Source organism: Rhinatrema bivittatum, chromosome 9 (genome assembly GCF_901001135.1).
Source record: "Rhinatrema bivittatum chromosome 9, aRhiBiv1.1, whole genome shotgun sequence".
Lineage (NCBI taxonomy): Eukaryota > Metazoa > Chordata > Amphibia > Gymnophiona > Rhinatrematidae > Rhinatrema > Rhinatrema bivittatum.
Genome location: NC_042623.1, coordinates 17,477,624 through 17,496,852, shown reverse-complemented (window position 1 = coordinate 17,496,852; position 19,229 = coordinate 17,477,624). Strand labels below are relative to the sequence as shown.

Below are 19,229 nucleotides of genomic sequence, written 5' to 3'. Positions count from 1 at the left end.
GCGCTTTGGGGTTAGGCACGAGAAAGGGGGGGGAGCTGGAGGGAACTAAGCACTGATCTTGTATGCTCGTCTACGCCAGAGAGTGCAGCACCACAAACAGACGACCCTGGAGAAGGAGAAATCTCGCAGTTTGGACAGAATAACCTGGCAGACTGGATGGACTATTTCTGCCATCCTCTGTAAAATGCAATATTATTAGTATTTGAGATTAAACCTGCAGGAGTTTCATAATTTTGGCCACAGACTTCCATACAAATTACCTTACCCTCATGCCTTAAACCACTTCAGAAAGCAAGCACTTTCAGCAGAGGGGAGACAGATTTGTGCACGTTCTTCAGCAACATTTAACCTTCCTGGTGCTAAACCAAACCATCTTTTCCTCACTGCCCCCCATCCCATCAGCAGTACGTACAGTGAGCCCAAAACACAATGTAATGCAATCACCTTCCAGCCTAAACACATTGGATCCAGCTGCTGTGCCGGGTCTGGAGCAGACAGAACGTGTTACAGGGTGCTGGACCAGCGTTTAAGAGTGATCTAAAGATGAGGGCGGTACTCAAACCCGCGGAAGAAGGGACCCCCTGGAGAATTCTTGCAATTCCAGCCAAAGGTAGCACATCCTACAGGGCCTTCAACTGTACAGCAGACAAAGCAGCAGCGAAAGGACCTTTTCAAAAAAAATATTTCAGTTGCTGCTGAAGTAAAAGTTATTCAGTATGATCCCCATTTTATATTCTAATCTATATTTCAGCCTGAGGGGGGAGATTAGGGCCTTCAGTTACTGAAAGCCCCTCCTCCCTTTATGAATCTGCAGAAACCGGGACACTGCTGTGCTAGCCCACTGCTGTACAGGGCCAGGCTTAGGCACGGCCCACACCGGGCAATGTCCCTCGGGCGCGAAACCGTGACGGTGCTCAGAAACTGGGACTCCCCGCTGCTTTCCAGGGAGAGGGGAAGGAAGGAGCCCCCCCCCTGCTGGAGGGCGTAGTCATCGTGAATCCGGCCCTTCTGCTACATGTAAAACATGAATATAGCCCAGACAGACAGACGAAAACCAGACCTTCCTCAGAGCCCCACCAAGTAAGAAAAAAACTGTACCAAAATGCGGGAAAGTCAGCATGAGCGGCACCGCCCCCCTCCCCCTGCACGGGCTTCCTGGTACCAGGGAAAGCCATGAAAAGGACAGGGCCCAGTGGACGCAGCAACCCGCATTAAACAAAAACTCCGGGTGCACAGAATTATCCGGTTACAGGCTAAGTGCAAACCTGTCGCTGTTGAGCAAGGGGCTTGAGAAAAGCATCGTGGGTTAGTACATACACATTCAGGGAAGAGAATCATTCATTAGATATTCACTAAAATAGATTCACCGTCCATCACAGCACTGAAGCATTATTCATTTCTCTAATGGACACGGACGAGACCATCCTGCTGGTTCTGCGAGATATCGCCAGTGCATTAGATCCGCTGAACCACTCTCTCCTCTACGGCTTTGGGAGAAGCAGTTATTGGATGATTTGCTTCTTCCTTCACAAGTAGAACCTTTGAGCTTTTTTTTTTCCTGGGTTAAAGCAAAAAATGCAGATGGAGTTCCCCAGGGATCCGTCTCATCAGCGACCCTCCGGTCCCCTCCAGAGCCACCAACAGGCCCGGATGTCCGCACTGAATATGCATAAGATGCAAGTCATCTCATGCATACTCACTGTGGATATCCTGAAACCTGGTCTGTCTGAGGCTCTGGAGGACCAGATTTGGCCATCCCTGCTAGGGAGGCTTCTGGGTCAGCGTGGAGCACCGTGCACATTTTTATGCTGATATTCAGTGGATTATACCCATACATTCGTCTTTAGATGTGGCTACTCAGTTTCTGGCAGCCACACTTACTGTAGTTGAAGAGTGGTTGATTCCTAACGTCATGATCTTAAATCTAGCTAGGTCAAAGCCCAATGATTTATTGCAAGCTAAAGCTACCGGTAAATGGAAAAAAACTTTACCCAACTGTGTTAATGGTTTGGGACTTAGGCGCAACCTTGGACTCTGGCCTAACTTTTAAGCTGCAAATCAAAAGCAGTCCTGCAACGTGCATTCTATAAATTACGCTTGATAAGACGACTAAGGCTCTGCCTAGGCCAACGTCGTTTTCATATAGTAGTGCAGGTTTTTGTCCTACCAGCCCTAGATTTCTGTAGTTTGCTTTACCATGGGCTCTCTAGGAAACATGCAAAAAATTGCTAAGAACAATACAAATTGCTTGTGGCCGAGCGGTTAATCATGGGAGTAGCCGGAACGGAGCGTGTAACTCCAAGCCCGCTGACTCTGTACTAGTTGCCAGTTTAAATGAGGATGAAATTAAAGTTAGTAATCTTAGTTTTCAGAGCGCTGCATGACGAAGGCCCAGAGTATCTTAAATGGGCCATTAGGGGGGGGTCTACACTGTACCGTAACCTTTGTTCTACTAATAAACGGGTAAGTCAAGCAAAACGTCAGACAAGTCATTCTCGGGCTTTCTCAACAGCCAGTCTGACACTATGGAACCAGCGAGAGACATCACCGTTATCTTTTCTTTAATTTATATTCACTTTTTGACACTTCAAAGCCCATCCCATTCAGGTACTGGAGGCATTTTCCTATCCCCAAGGGGCTCACATTCTCAGTTTGCATCCGAGCCAACGGAGGATAGAGCGACTTGCCCGAGCTCACAAAAAGCAGCGGGGTTTGAACCCTGATCTCCCTGCTCTAACCACCAAGCTATTCCTCCACCTCTGTTTTTAAGGAGGCGGCTGATAGCCCCTCTGTTCCCAGAGCCATATTTCAGCTCTACCTCCTCCAAGTCCAACGTGAGTACAAGCCGCCGGCAGGAAGGAGTGTGTTGCTGAGATATATTTTATCGTGGCGTCCGTCTTATCTTACATGTTTTGATGTTCTGTGTGTGTGAATGCTCGAATCCTCTTGGGGGGCATAAAAGTACTCTAAGTGGAATAGAAATGTTATTACTAAATAAACAAAGCAGCCCAATGAGTTGAGGGGAGGACCCGGGAAGGGGTCATGGGGTGGAGGCAGGCAGGAGAGGAGCTGGGAAGGAGTGGCAAGGAGTAATGGTAGGGGGTCAGGAGCAGGGGCACTGTTAGACATTGGAAAAAAAAAGTGGCCCATTCCCCGATTCTATGAGACAGTACCCTGAACGTTGCTATCCTCGTGCCATTCTGGGACCTCCGGAGCTTATAAAGGGGGGGTCAAATGTGATTAGCCTGCTCTAGCTCCAAGTACTATGGAGAAAACCTGGATCTTCAAAGCGAGACCACTCCCCAGGAAGGAGCCATGGGCATCCCCTCTCCGAAATTTTCACTTGGGGGCCTGGAATTACTTACCCCCAATGCACGTCTACAGACAGGAAAGCAGGCCCACTTTGTACTGATGAATTATGTCCATTAAGCCTAAAAAGGAAGGGGCTTATGTATAGGACCCCCCCCTACAGGAAGGCAGAACATCACCTCTGAAGACGGGACACCCCTGTGGTCTCAGCCTTACTCCCATAAATGGTGTCAAAACCTGCAAAGAATTTGGTTTTCTCCAGGCCCAACAAGGCCCCTAGAATGCAGAGAGCCTCCCTTAAATTAACCACATCAGCATCCTGCCAGGCGCCTCCAGCTTTTGGTTCTCCTTTCTGGCGGCTTCACTTACTGCCCACATGCGCACCTTCTGTGGCCCGGCGACGGGAAGTGACCCTGCCAACGTCCAGCTAGAGAAAAATCGGGATTCCAGCACGCTCGCCGCAAGCAGCAACGCGTCACCTTCCGCCCACGACATGGAGTACGGGCCACCTCGGAAAGGCGAAGCTTGGTGCTTCACAGACCCCCGCCACCACTGTCCGTGAAGATGCGGAGGACCTCGGCTTTACTGATCAGGTTTTCTGCCAACGTGCCGCCGCTGTCGGGGGAGTCCCTGAGTCCGGCCCGCAGGAGGATCTGTAGACACGCTCCGTGCTGACCCGCACAAGCCATGTGCAGCGCTGCTGAAAGACAGGGAAGTGTAAATACCATGCATTTTACGCTGTGCGACGTTTTTTTAAAAACATAGGCTCTACTTGCAAGTTAAAACACCTGGGGGGAAGGAGCGGCCATACAGTCAGCTAAGGATAAATGATTTAAGTCCCATCCGGGGTTATTTTATAATTAATTGTTATAGCAACTCGTTCTCCAGGGTTTGGCCCGACTGCTGTAACGGACGTCTATTCCCTAGAAAGTCTCAGGAGAAGAGCGGTGTTTAAACACCGCTGGTGCCCCCTGAAATACTCACTCTACAGAGGCAGGCGGCGGATCCTCCCCCCGCCTAGAAAGCGGTTTCTCAGCTGTCTGTGGCCAGTTCCCATCCTTCCTGCTAAGCCGCTCAGAATTTTAGAGGGCGCGGCGTATAAAGTTTTTAAATAAATAAAATCAGCATCACCGATGAGCACGCAGGAGGCTCTGGCCTCATCGTTTCTTGGCTTCTTTTTTGGCCAGAAGACACTGTGCAGGGTCTGGGCCGTGGGCCCGGCCTTTTGGATATTGATCTGCTGTACAACATGGGGAGGCGGGAGGGTTAACGCCAGACCAGCCGACTCCGTTGGGAGACACACGGTGCTGTTACCGCCGCTGCGAAAATCAGGAGGATCCAACCTCCCCCATGCATCAATCCCGAACAGAAAGTGCTTAAATTACATAACGACAGCCCTCATCGATGAGGTACAGGTCACAGGACTAAGAGCATGCGACGGCTTAAGGTCTTACCCGATCGACGTTTTCCATCTTTCGCATCCAAGTCAGCACCAAGGGACAACAGGGTCAGGACAGTGGCAGCGTGTCCTTCCTGCGTTTTCCGATAGAAAAGGAAGAGAGTCAATCCACCTTTCACGGTTCTCGATGCCTTACTAACACGTAAGGGGAGGAGGGAGCTCTCTTCCTGTCCTTGAACTCAGTGCTCATTTTTTTTTTTTTTTTTTTTTTTAAATAAAACGGCAGCCTCCACTTTCCATTTTTTTCCCCAGTGGGGATAAGAACGAAGTTGAAAGTGGCGACCTGGCTGGAAATCACCACTGCTTGCACGGATGGAGGTGGGGGGGGAGAGCGTTTGGTCCGGGAGCTCGAGCGGCGAACGGTGAGCCAGGAAACCTAAGACTTGCGAGTTAAAATCCGCTTCTCCCACCGATGCTGTGTGAACCTGGCCGAGCCCCTCTATCCCTCAAGGTCTCCGTTTACCTACATGGCACTGGATAAAACCACTGACTGACCCCCCCCTCTCAGAGCAAATGGCCCATATCCCAGTCTGCACAGCAAAACGTTTCGGGTTGTAACTGCTTCTCCGTGCAAGTGAAGACTTTCCACCTCGGAGGTGGCTGCATGCATTAAAAAGGCAGGTATATTTTTCTTTTTTTTTTTTTTTAAATGAACGTTCTGCTTGCAGGCCTACGGCTACCACTTAAATACTCCTGTGCCTGCAACATTACCGAAATAAAACACCCCGTGGAATTTCCCTTTGAAAATCTGGGGCCGGCTGACCTTGCGAGTACTCCAGCGAGCGCAAAGCTGATGCCATAAATCACACGTGGTGATTTCAAAGTTCACCACGCGCTGCCTCGGGCTCCACCCTGTCTCCACCCCTTTGCAGCACAGGTAAATTACCCACAAGAGGGGTGTGCGTGTGCAATTTTCAGCAGATATTACTTAGGTACAATTTATTTTTTTTTAAAATGTGCATCGGTGACAAGTCTGAATGAAAACTGTTATGCACGTATCCAAATTCCATTCCATTACTACCTGCAGCCAGAAGAGCTGGCCCAGTGACCAGCTACTCATGTGCTTGCTAGCCAGAGCGTTTCCACATAGCAGCACTTTGGGTGGTTCCACTCGTCCACTTAGGAGTAGGAACGATTCTTAAATAAACTGCGTACGCCCCCACCGAACCGGAGTGTACGTGGCAGGCGACGTATGCCACCATGCAGGGAACCAGAAACTGGGCTGAGAGAGGGACCGTGCTTAAAATTCGGTTTGGATTGCAGAGCGCTGCATGCAGGCAGGACTGCTGCGCCCCGCACAGCGGCAACACGCCCCGCACCTTGGCTGCATAGTGCAGCGCCGTTAGCTGGGTGGCTGTGGCCCTGGTGTTCACATCGACGCCCAGATCGGTGACCAGGAACCTAATCGCTTCGTCCTGTGCCGTTACTGCCGCCCGGTGCAGAGGCTGAGCGCCCAGCTTGTCCATAGCTGTGTAACAAACCTAAACACAAGGAAGAAAATGAACGCAGGGAGGCTTAGCGTGTCAAGCTTACCTCTCTTTTGACCACACAGATTTGATTGAAAGTTACATATAAAATTCGGTGCTGTTTTTTAGTTGATCATTTCAGGAAATTACCCATTTTTTAATACACGGTCAGCGAGCTAAAAAAAAGAGAGAGGGGGATCATGGAAAGCTGCAATGTGTGTCCTGTCTACAGAGGTACCCTGAAATGCTTCCCGGCCATCATGGGAATAATACAGTTAGGGCCAAGGGAGAAAAAAAAATAGAGCAAGAGGAAGCTCTGGGTGGTTGGGCCAAGAACATGCCAGGGTTTCGTGCAAAGGAACAGATGGGTGGAAAAGTCCCAGGCAGCAGATAACCTGGGCAATGCTGCCACTGTCCTGGGTCAAATTGGAAAGAGCCACAACGGAGCTGCCGCTGCTCTCACAAAGCCTAGAAGGAGAGCAGCTGCTGTTGCCACTGTCGCTGCTGTCACCAAAGAAAGGCTGGAGGGAGGGAGGAAAAAAAAAAGATAAAAAGGCTAGGGGAGAAAGCAAAAACATTTACACAAAACAAAGCAAGGGAAAACAATTAAAAAAAATATAACTACACATACATAACAAAAAATCCCAAAAATGAAAACAAAAGGCAAAAAAAAAAAAGATATTCCAAGGAAATAAACATTCTGGCTGGTATTTTCCCTGCTCTCATTATACCTTAGAAATTCATATTTAGGCCACAGATCGCCCTTTTGATATTGTTGTAGTATGGAGGGGTTTTTTTTTTAGGTATATTTCAGTTCTTTTTCTAAACTGACCAAAGCTTATAAAACAAACTTGGCCCAAAACAGTGCCCTCTTTATTTTAGGAAGGAAGGAGAAATAAGAGTTTGTGTCTGCCAGGCTGTTCTTTACACCCCTCAACATTTTAAGACACTAGAAGCTGCACAGATATCCCCATGAGTCACAAAAGAACAGACAAAACCTCCTGCAATAAAGCTGGATCCCACTGCTGCCACCACATGCTTCTTAGTAATCTCGGTCCCCAGCAAGCCTTCTCTTATGCTGCTGAATTTCCCCTTCCACACAGCATGCAGCCACTGTACTCACTTATGCCATACATAGGAAAAGTGGTTCTTACCTACTAATTTTTGTTTCTGCAGTACCACGGATCAGTCTAGACTGCTGGGTTTTGCTTCCCTTCCAGCAGATGGAGACAGAGAAAAACTTGAAGAGTACCCTCTCTTAAACCAGTGTGCCACCTGTGTCCCTTCGGTATTTCTCTGTCTCCAGCAGATGGAGGTGGTGCAAAATCTGCAGTCTTGAACAATGTTTTGCATGCAAATTAAGTTAAAAATTTTTAAATGGCACCTGATGCTTTTCTAGGAGTAAATGGGCTATGTTGATGTGTCCGTTCTGTATAGCGTCCATGAAGGGCGTGACACCACAGCTGTCCCTGCTGTCTGGTTCATAATGGCATCTGGGAAAAAAAAGAGAATTGACTTGAGCTCCATCGGTGAAAAAAAGGAATATCTAAAGTGCCTGAAGTAGCTTCTGTGTATGGACAATTACTTTCATTTTCAGCCTAGCTCTGTCACTTTTCATTTCTGTCCTAATTATTTTATATATAAAATATACATATATAAATATATATTTTACTCTTCTTTATAAACGATGACCTGCAGAGTGAGGCATTTCCTGCTGTTAATATGCAGAGGGGTTAAACACATTTGGTTTTAACATTGACCCTCTGCGTCTCCCAGCAAGGCCATCAACTACCAGTGAACGAGACCAATTCAGAGGGAAGCAAGGGCAAAACTAAGGCATCAAGAACGATCTGTGGTACGGCAGCAGACAGACAAAATGGAGAGATGCACTGGGCCCATCAGTCTCTCTCTACCACTAATTCCTACGCCAGCCATTATTACTTCAGTACTGTCACTCTGCTCTGTTAAGAGAGCATTGGCCCATCTACCTGACTTCCTGCTGCCCGATGACCCCCACGTGGATCAGGGCAAATCTTCGGAGTCAGATCTGTTTAAATTAACTTGCCTCCCTAAAGCATCCGTGTCTCTAGTATGGGCATGTGTCCGGAAAATGGTGAACTACGCAGTCAATCGTTCTTCGAAATAAGAGTTTAGAGGAAGAGAAACGAGCGTGGATATTAAAATCCCAGCCATGACAGTTCCCGGGAGGAGTGATGTAGTAGTTACAGCAATGAGCTGAGAACCAGGGTTCAAATCCCACTCCCCCCACACACACCTTGTGACTTTGGACAAGTCATGTTATAGGAAAATTGGTTTTAACCTGCTCATTTTCATTCCTGGACTACCACAGATCGGGCCAGACACGTGCGTTTTGCATCCCCACCAGCAGATGGAGGCAGAGAACTAAAAATGTTGAGGCACAGCTACATAACTGACAGCGCCACCTGCAGTCCCTCAGTACTGAGCTGTACCCAAGCCAACTATAGAGAAACAACTCAACAACCCCCTAAATGAGGGCGAACGCCAAACCCAAAGGTTGGAGCCCTCCAAACAGTAAAACCACAAATCAAACCCAAGGGGCCGACCACAACCTGGCAAAGGTCTTTAGATTCTGTATGTATAAATTCTGACGGATCTTACCACTAAGCAGGCCAGAACAGGGCCTTGCCATAACGGTCTGGAGAACACTAAGGGGCTGGGTCTCTGGACTGATCTGTGGTATTTCAGCAACGAAAAGTAGCAGGTAAGAACCAGTTTCCCTTTCCTGTTCATACCCCAGATCAGTCCAGACCAGTGGGATGTACCCAAGGACCCCTACACTAGGCAGGCCCGTGAAAGACCCCCCCTCTCAACACACTTTCGCCACAGGTCGGCTCTCCTGAAGCCTGAACGGTAATGGGAAGATAAAGTGTGAAGAGAAGACCGCGTCACCGCTCTACAAATCTCCCGCGGCGACACGGACACTCGGCCCACGACGCTGCCTGCGCTCTAGTAAGGGGCACCAGAGGAACAGAAGCCGCGTCATCGCGGCGCACGTGAGAGAGGGGGGGGGGGGGGGGGGGGACGGACACACTGCCCAGCGCAGCCTCCGGCTCCCCGAACAGCCCGAAGCTTTACCATTCTGGGAACTCAATGTCGGAGCCATCTTGTCTCCCCGCGGCCGGGCCTGCTGCAGAGAAGTCGCGTCATCGCGGTGCACGGGAGAGGAGGGGGGGAACACGGCCCAGCGCAGCCTTTGGCTCTCCGAGCAGCCCGAAGCTGTGAACAGAGGAGCTCCACTGCTCCCTTCCCCCAAGCCTGGACCAGCCTCGATGATCAAACCAGAAACAGCCCAAACGTTGCTGCTGAAGGAAAAATCTAACACTTTTTTTTTTTCTTTCAAGAAACAGCAGCCACAGCAAAGGAAGAAATTCAAGCAAAAAATAGGAAAGCTTCCCTGCTGCTGGCAACACCTCTGGGAAGGAACCTTCAGGGGATAAGAGGGAAGCAGGACCCCTGGATCTGCTGCGGGCTAGAGCTGATCAGGGATTACCTATCTCCGGCTCAACCTGAGGGATGGCCCACGAAGGAACCTAACACCTCAGGGAGCGTCTTCTAACTTCTCTTCTTCTGTCTCCTTCTTTCTTTGCTGCAGGTTTGCACCTCTGCCATCTGCTAGAGACAGAGAAATACTGAGGGACTGCAGGTGGCGCTCTCAGTTGTGTAGCAGTGACTCAATGTTTTGTTCTCTGTCTCCATCTGCTGGTGGGGATGCAAAACCCACTCATCTGGACTGATCTGGGGCACGAACAGAAACTGCAGTTACCTCAGGTACCCTCTCAAAAAGTAAGCTGTTTGGGGAAGGGGCTTATTGTTCCTGAATTCTTATCACTCTTGTGCAGTAGAGCTATAAAATAAGTATTATATTATTCCTTGTTACCCTATACACCAATAAAAAACAAAACGCATGTCAGCATCTGCGAGATCAGATGGCAAACAATTTGCTAAAGGAATTAAAAATAACCAAGTTCAGCCAGGCGTGTACTGACCACGGATTACACACTGATTTCTCTGGCATCAAGATGTTTGCATTTAACCTCAGCTTTGTTTTTTTTTTTCCTTTTCTCTGCCTCAAAATCTCAGATACTATTTGGCCGACAAAGAAAATCAGGAGGAGGATTCTGCTTACCTCTCCAGCAACACTGCCACGGCTTGGAGACATCCGTGCATGGCTGTCCAAAAGAAGAAGGGGACTCTGTGAGAACAGCATCTGGACATCACCTCTCCCCCCCCTCCGAAGCAGGCGGCGAGGAAGGGCCGAGTCCTCCAGTCTGCCACTGCCACGAGGGGGATGTGAGGCGCAAACCTCTCTCTTTATTCTAAAACACTGGGGGCGTTAAACCAGTCCGGTTACTTGATGGCCTGGCGTGACTCGGCCCCTTTCTATTGGGGATTTTTTGGGCTTAGCAGGTTCCATCTGCTCCTTCGGGCTTTCAGCTCCCTTGGAATTGGCCCTTGCTCGGGATACGGCTCCCGCACCCTGAATCTCACCTGTAGGTGTCAACATTGTGCAATGGCTGCAGTTCCATCATCTCCCCTTCCCTCCCCCTCCACAGCACCTGCCAACCCCCATGAGTACAAGCCAGGTCGGGGAACTGAACCCGAGTCTCCCCAGAGCACAGCACTGCCACTGGGCTGGTCATCCTCTTTCTTTAAAAGAAGTCTAATCTCCCAGGATCCCATAATCACAGCATCCGGCTGAGAAAACTCACAAATTCCTGAAGGCCTGAAGCCTTGGTTCCAGATTACCAGGTCATAAAGGACCAAGGGAACCCGTCCTGGGATTTCTCCCCCCCCCACACACACACACACGCTGAGACAAGCTCGGGTTGGTTCAACATCGGAGTTGCTACACCGGGATTGCTCCACCTATTTCGCATGACCTAAATATCGGATTTGCTGCGTTTATGGGAATTTCCTGCCCCCTGTGCCAGGATGGCTCCTGATGTAGGAGCTTTGGCATCCGTGGGATACTTTTGCACAAGCCTGAGCCAGGGCAGGTCTAGCTTAAAATTTATTTGCCTACATTACCAACACAAGAGCTCCAACTAAGGCTTTGGTTCAGTTTCACCCCCCATAGGTTTCCATTTGGTTAGTTCGTGCAGTTGCTGAATGCAGTTTCAAACCTGCGCTGTACGGCTGAGAGAGCCGCTCTGTGCCCATTACCTGCCGTGTGCAGAGGTGTCCTCTTTATTTTGCTTTCTGTGTCCCAAATGCGCGGGACGACAGAGAGCAGGTACTCGATGATCTGCACGTCACCCTCTCGGCTCGCTATGTGGAAGCTGCTCCAGCCGTCTTTGTTCTTCAGCAAGGGGCTGGCGCCATAGTCGACGAGGTCTTTAATCACCTCGAGGTTTTTCCTGGTACAAGCCATCATCAGGGGAGTCCTGAAACGGGAGGCAGCACAAGTGTAAGTTAGCCTGTGCTCATAAAAGACAGAATACGATGGAAGCCAGCCAGGCCCTGGAGACAGCGACATTTAAACTGGATTTCCCGCAGTCACGGAGAGAGCGAGTGACCGAGCAAGAGACCGCTGATTTCTCACCCCCAGGACGACGTCAGGATCACTAGATCGCTCTTCCTCCATTACCACTGTGTCAGCCAAACAGAAGATCAAAGAGATTTACAAAACACCACAATTCATGCAGTCGCATATGGACGACTAACAGCACAATACAAAAATCAGACATGGTAAAAAAAAAATAAATGTAGCTGGACTGCAGGAACAGAGCAGGGCAACAATGCAGCAGCCAAGAGCAACCCTAAGCAGTTTGGCCAGGAAATGTCAGCGCTAAGAAACCGCAGACGTCACTTCCAGAGGGATTTCTCTCGCCCTGATTACATTAATATCAAAAGGCAGACCAGACTGACAGGTCCTCCCTTAGTCAAGGCCCTTACAATGGCATAAAACAGAATGGATTTGCTGCCTGGAAAACTCACGTGCACCACGGCGTAGACGTTATGACAAATGGAAAAAGGCTCGGTGCTACCACGAGACTTCTCCCAATGCCAGGTAAAGCTGCGGAAAGGCTTCAGCTGCACTTCCTGCCAACAGTCCGGCTTTTCTTCATGAAAGCACTGGGACAACCCCAGAACTGGCTCAGCCTGCACCAATGGACTCCTATAGCAACTTTTCAACCCAGCCTCTCCCCCTGCTTCCTCCCTAAGTATTCTGAAGACAGGAAAGTTAAAAACCCCAGCCTGGCTCACACTGTGACTCAGGACTGGCAATTCAGTTGTCCGCTCTGTTCTAATACGTTAATATGCGCTGACCGCTGACACTGTCTGTCACTACGGAGGGTCAGCGTGCAAGATCTGTTCAAAGTTTGTCAGGCAAAAGAAGGGGGGTTTGTTTGTGTTTAACATAAATCTCAGGCGGGGTACTGTGTGGAAGCGCTGGGAGTTGGTTCTTGTTGTTCAGGATCTGCCAGGTACCTGTGACCCAGATCGACCTCTGTCTGAGACAGGATGCTGGGCTTCTTGGCATTTCTCATGTTCTTTTGTCAAGAGGCTCTACATTATTTATTGTTTAATAAATAATTTATTTATTGTTTATTGTTTAATGTTATGCTGTACTCTTTAGTTCAATACTCTGTTTTATTGTTTAATGTATCGCCTTACTTGCGAAAGTTTTGTTCTATGTAAACCGACCTGATTCGATTATGTATATCGAGAAGGTCGGTATATAAAAACTCTAAATAAATAAATAAATTATTTTTATTGCGGCAATAAAGTTGTTTCTACCTATATATAATACTCCTGGGGACTTTGTAATAAGTGCAGTAAACACGATAAGCCAGTGGTGGTTCTTGAGACTCAGAGGATGGCTGCCATAAACACGTCTATAAAAACACATTTAGTCAGCCCCTCCACGCTTAACTAGTCAATCCCTACCACTCCCCTCAGAGATCCTGTGTTTATCCCAGGCTTTTTTTTTAATTCAGACGCTGTTCTAGTCTCTACCACCTCCACGGGAATGCTGTTCCATGCATCCATTATCCTATCTGTTAAGAAATATTTCCTTAGATTCAGTGGCATAGCCAGAACTGATTTTTTGGATGGGCACAAAGTTAACATGGGTGGGCTGCAGGCATGCAGGTCTGAGACCTACTAGTTGTATCCTTATTGATAAATAATTTCATATACTGCACCCTACAATGGCTAAGTAGTTTGCAACAGCCATTATGCATCATGCGTGAAACTCTAAAATATTTTACCTCAATTATTTCAAGCACTTACCAGCATTAAAAATTCCGTATTAATCTGTATTAATTTATTTTATATTTATTGCAATTTATAAATGCACAAGTATATCATGCAAAAAGCAAAGAAAACAATCAGATACAATCAATCATGTAATAAAAAACAAACATTCAAGTATTCTTTCATGAATCCTCTTTGCAGAAAGCCAGAAATCATAATAACTACAATAAAATAACATTAATCAACAGAACAAGTGCACAGCAGAACTAGGACAATTCACATTACAACCAACATGAAAAAAAAAAATTTAAAATTCTGGAGTCACCTCAGCAAAAAATATCCCTCCATTGCTGTTTTGTGAAGTAACACAAACTCCTGCAAAGAAAGAGGCATCTAGAACCTTGCCATACCATACAGTCAACAGCTGACTCTCAGGACTCAAATAACAGCAACCTTATGAAAAAGCAGCAATGCAAATACTACACTAGGTCCTAGAACATTAATACATCACCTACTGGAATAACAGAACAAGCTGGACTACTACAGAGAAATTGCATGCGAGCAGAATTCAGTCACAGACAAAACAGAGGCCGACTTTTACCTAATATAGAAATAGACTACAAATTAGAAACAGAAACATGCTTTTTTTTTTTTTTGATCCAAGATGGCGACAGTAGGAGCAGGCTCAGAGTAGCTCTTCATTTTCCTGTTGAAAATATTGCCGCAATATACTTAATGTGCCACCGAAGAGGAAGGGGAAAGTCAGGGTATACCCCTCAACTCCCCCATTAACCTCGGTAGCTTACCAAGAGATTACTCGCTTCCTTACCTTCTCCACCACATTATCTCCAGGAGTCGAGGAGACCTTGGAGCGGATCCGGCAGAGAGAGGAATCCGCTCCGGAGGAGACTAGCCTGAGCCCCGAGCTGAGGGCAGCACCGAAGCAGGAAGCTGGTCGGTTGTTTCAACTTAAGAACATAAGAACATAAGAAAATGCCATACTGGGTCAGACCAAGGGTCCATCAAGCCCAGCATCCTGTTTCCAACAGTGGCCAATCCAGGTTATAGGAACCTGGCAAGTACCCAAAAACTAAGTCTATTCCATGTAACCATTGCTAATGGCAGTGGCTATTCTCTAAGTGAACTTAATAGCAGGTAATGGACTTCTCCTCCAAGAACTTATCCAATCTTTTTTTAAACACAGCTATACTAACTGCACTGACCACATCCCCTGGTAACAAATTCCAGAGTTTAATTGTGCGTTGAGTAAAAAAGAACTTTCTCCGATTAGTTTTAAATGTGCCCCATGCTAACTTCATGGAGTGCCCCCTAGTCTTTCTACTATCCGAAAGAGTAAATAACCGATTCACATCTACCCGTTCTAGACCTCTCATGATTTTAAACACCTCTATCATATCCCCCCTCAGTCGTCTCTTCTCCAAGCTGAAAAGTCCTAACCTCTTTAGTCTTTCCTCATAGGGGAGTTGTTCCATTCCCCTTATCATTTGGTAGCCCTTCTCTGTACCTTCTCCATCGCAATTATATCTTTTTTGAGATGCGGCGACCAGAACTGTACACAGTATTCAAGGTGTGGTCTCACCATGGAGCGATACAGAGGCATTATGACATTTTCCGTTTTATTCACCATTCCCTTTCTAATAATTCCCAACATTCTGTTTGCTTTTTTGACTGCCGCAGCACACTGAACCGACGATTTCAATGTGTTATCCACTATGACACCTAGATCTCTTTCTTGGGTTGTAGCACCTAATATGGAACCTATCATTGTGTAATTATAGCATGGGTTATTTTTCCCTATATGCATCACCTTGCACTTATCCACATTAAATTTCATCTGCCATTTGGATGCCCAATTTTCCAGCCTCACAAGGTCTTCCTGCAATTTATCACAATCTGCTTGTGCTTTAACTACTCAACAATTTTGTGTCATCTGCAAATTTGATTATCTCACTCGTATTTCTTTCCAGATCATTTATAAATATATTGAAAAGTAAGGGTCCCAATACAGATCCCTGAGGCACTCCACTGCCCACTCCCTTCCACTGAGAAAATTGTCCATTTAATCCTACTCTCTGTTTCCTGTCTTTTAACCAGTTTGCAATCCACGAAAGGACATCGCCACCTATCCCATGACTTTTTACTTTTCCTAGAAGCCTCTCATGAGGAACTTTGTCAAACTTGATGCGCCGAAAGGAGAATCTTCTTCCGGGTTACAAGCAGAGACACCATTGACAACGTCGACTGTAGTGCCCAGCTCAGTCGTCCCGGGAGAAGGAAACCTCACCTTCGGAACAGCAGAAATCGGCCAGAGTGAAGGGGCTGCTGGGGTAAGTCCCACGGATATCTTCCTGCCATTACCACGGGTAACTTCCCCAGCTGTTATACCCCTAAAAATCCCAGAACGTCCAGAGACTGTGACAAATGCTGCGTTGTGGGATTTGATGGTGGGGGTAGCGACTGTAATAAATCAAGTTAATGAGAAAGTGGAATTGCTGGCTTCTCAAGGGACCCAAAAGTCGCTGGAAATTCAACAGAAGTTTGATTTGGTCTCAAAGAGAATTGATAAATTAGAAGAAAAGGAGCAGGACAATCTCAGGTTCAAGGCCGCAGTTGTTAAGGATAATCAATTTACTGCAAGAAGGATAGAAGCACTAGAAAATGCCTCCAGACACTTAAATATAAGGATATTAAATTTCCCCCGTGTTTTAGGAGAAAACCCTTATATATCTCTCAAGAGGTTTCTGAAGGAAGTTTTGGGTTTTCAAGAAGAAAATTTACCAAATGTAAATAAATGCTTCTTTCTACCAAATGTATCCTCTACACCAAACAGAGTAAATCTACAAGAAAACTTAACTGACTTTTTGGAAAATACTGCAGCAGAAGTAATAGATAGATCTACGTTATTAGTTTCATTGATATCATTATCAGATGTTCAACTAATTATGAAAAATTATTTCATGAAATTTCCTACTCCTTTTCTTGGGGAAAATGTAAAGATCTTTCCCGATCTGTCTCCTATTACTCAGGGAAGGTGAAGGGAATTTTTAACCCTTCGCCAACAGGCAATTGCTTTGGGTTATTCCTTTAAACTAAAATTTCCTTGTAAATGTATTTTTAAAAAAGGAGTAGAAGTTAACATATTCTTCACTTTTCAGCAGTTAAATGATTTTCTTGTGTCTAAAAACCCCCTTACATCTTCCCCAATTGATATGTAAAAAATAGTGGTGGATAGATGTCGCCTTTTTTTCTAAGGGAATAAATTTATTCACTAATGTACTCTCTGTAATATCGGATCCTATCAGTGTGTGGTACACATTGTATATTGATTTATACTTTAAGACTCATGGAATTTTAATATTATTTCCTTTATATTAGAGTTGTATAACTCAAGTATTTTTCTTTATTACATTCTATTTGTCATTTTTCTTATTTGCAAAATTTATGGTTTTGTAAGTTTAAAACTAATAAATAAAGAATTAAAAAAAAAAAAGAAACAGAAACATGCAGGTAAAATCAAAATAGAAAGCCTGAGAAACCAGACTCTGAACAGTGGAATACTGAAGAAAGAAGAAAATACAAAAATGAAAGAAATGCACATTTCACGCACACACGTACACACACACACACACTCTCTCTCTCTCTTTTTCTCTCAGCCTCCCTCACACAAGCTCTCCCGTGATCTCCCCCCACCACCACAAGCTCACATTCTTATGCACACACAGACATCCAGGCTCCCATTCGCACCCACCCACACACACATTCAAGCTCCCATTCTCTCTCACCCACCCATACAGAGGCACTCACACAGTCACACATACATACAAGCTCACACACATTATGAGGTCCTGTTATCATCAGGCTGTGGTAAGATGAGCTCCACCATGGTCCATTGGGCCTCCTGCTATCTTCGGGCCATAGGGCCCACCGATCTTACTGCTTGGGGGAGGGGGGGGGGAGCAGAAATTGTGCACTGGCATGCACAGCTTCTGCTCCCTTCCCACCCCCCAGCAGTAAGACCAGTGGGCCTATTGGCAGCAGGTCCGCCGCTTCCCCGGGTGTGCAAACGCTGGGCCTGACCTTGCAGCTCTGGTGCTTCTCTTCGCCATCATGGGGATGGGATCCCGTAACCGATGGGATCCCGTAACGGCCTTGCTCTAACAGGCATCTTCTGGTTGGGTGGGCCTGGGTCCAAATTGAGTGGGCAAGTGCCCACCCATGACTATGCCACTGCTTAGAATGTACCTGGATCCACCCCTTTCACCCACATCCCATGGTACCTGTGATTCCAGAAGCATCTTTCCCTTGCGAGAGACCCACTGCTGTATTTAAATGTCTTTATCATATCGCCTCTATCCTGCCTTTCCTCTAGGGTAGGGGTGGCCAACTCCAGTCCCAAGAGCCACATACAGGTCAAGTCCCCTCCCCGCAAACCTTTTACCCTTTCCTGTTCTAGGTTGTTTATATTTTCTAGTTCTCTGTCAAGCACTATATAAGCGTAGTTTCACGTTTAATGTAAACCGATGTGATATTCCCAATGAACGTCGGTATATAAAACCATTAAATAAATAAATAAGTATTCAAGATATCCGCAATCAATATGCATGAGATAGAGTCTCATACAGTGGTGGCAACACATCCAAATCTATCTCATGCATATTGATTGCGGATATCCTGAAAACGTGACTCTTAAGGTAAGAACATAAGATACTGGATCAGACCAATTGTCCATCAAGTCCAGCATCCTGTTTCCTGTTTGGGTACTTGAGCCAATCCAGGCTCAAGTACCCAAAAACTGTCTATCCCATGCTACTGATGCAAGTAATAGCAGTGACTATTCTTAAGACGACCTGATTAATAGCAGGTAATGGACTTCTCCTCCAGGAACTTTTCCAAACCTTATTTAAACCCAGCTACACTAACTGCACTAACCACATCCTCTGGCAACAAATTCCAGAGTTTAATTGTGCGTTGAGTGGAAAAGAATTTAGATCATTTAAATCTGTCCGACCCCAACCAGTTCAACGCAAATTAAAATGCGCGATGGAGTGACCCACCAGTCGGCTCTTTTCAAGCAGTCTATCTGGGCACCTTTATCCAGCAGGTAGCGCAGGCAGTCCCGGTGCCCCATGGAGGCAGCTTCGTGGAGAGGCCTCTTGTAATCGTTATTCGTCAGCTCAACGTCCATGCCCAGGCCCTCCACCAGGTAAGCCAGCACGCCGAGGTGCCCGTGCCGGGCCGCATAGTGCAGGAAAGTGTCGCCCGACCGCCCGAAGCGTTTCCTCCTCAGCTCGGCCCGTTGCAAGTCACCGGCTTTCAGCAGCTCTTCCCGCAGGAGGCCGCACCTTCCCTCCCGGATCAGGCCGAGGAGCAGCTTCTGCCGCGCCTCCTCGGCCATGCCGGGAGCGGGGAGACCCCCCGAATCTAGGAACCAGGAGGCCGGCTGCATTGGCTGGGACATGAAAGACTACATCTCCCGGCATGCACCGTGGCACAGCCAGGCGCGGGTCCGATGACCTGGCAGCCGCGTGGTGACGCTGCACAGGAGCATCCCCACAGCGCCTCAGGAGAGAAGGGGAAGGGGCGGAGAGACAAGCTACTGACGCCACGGTGACGTTGCGTTCGCTCTGTCCACCTCCGCACTCTTACGCCTCCACCCGGAAACACTCGCGGCTGCGGCGGCGGCGCCGCCTCACACGAATGCCGGGACAGCGGGAACGGACCAATGGCTACGC

At 47.3% G+C, this 19,229-nt stretch overlaps 1 protein-coding gene across 2 annotated transcripts; it reads right to left on the bottom strand.

Moving 5' to 3' along the window:
* Positions 1–2,544: 2,544 nt before the first annotated feature.
* Positions 2,545–19,205, bottom strand: ANKRD16 (ankyrin repeat domain 16). 2 transcript variants are annotated; one of them, XM_029615507.1, is made up of 7 exons: positions 18,552–19,205; positions 11,440–11,660; positions 10,403–10,445; positions 7,619–7,727; positions 6,088–6,249; positions 4,764–4,842; positions 2,545–4,009 (listed from the first exon to the last, which is right to left on the bottom strand). In XM_029615507.1, exons 1-7 carry the CDS (start codon positions 18,953–18,955, stop codon positions 3,843–3,845), a joined length of 1,185 nt encoding a protein of 394 aa, XP_029471367.1. In that variant the 5' UTR covers positions 18,956–19,205; the 3' UTR covers positions 2,545–3,842. The 2 variants fall into 2 exon arrangements, with proteins under 2 accessions (XP_029471367.1, XP_029471369.1); XM_029615509.1 differs by having other exon boundaries at positions 2,545–4,006; positions 18,552–19,201.
* Between the last annotated feature and the right edge of the window lie 24 nt (positions 19,206–19,229).

Coding starts and splice junctions, on each gene's coding strand:
- ANKRD16 (XM_029615507.1), bottom strand. CDS start 18,955: ATGTCCCAGCCAATGCAGCCGGCCTCCTGGTTCCTAGATTCGGGGGGT. Junction 6,250..7,618: donor TACTCCTAGAAAAGCATCAG/GTGCCATTTAAA, acceptor CCTTGTGTTTAG/GTTTGTTACACAGCTATGGA. Junction 4,010..4,763: donor AGATGGAAAACGTCGATCGG/GTAAGACCTTAA, acceptor CCTGTCTTTCAG/CAGCGCTGCACATGGCTTGT.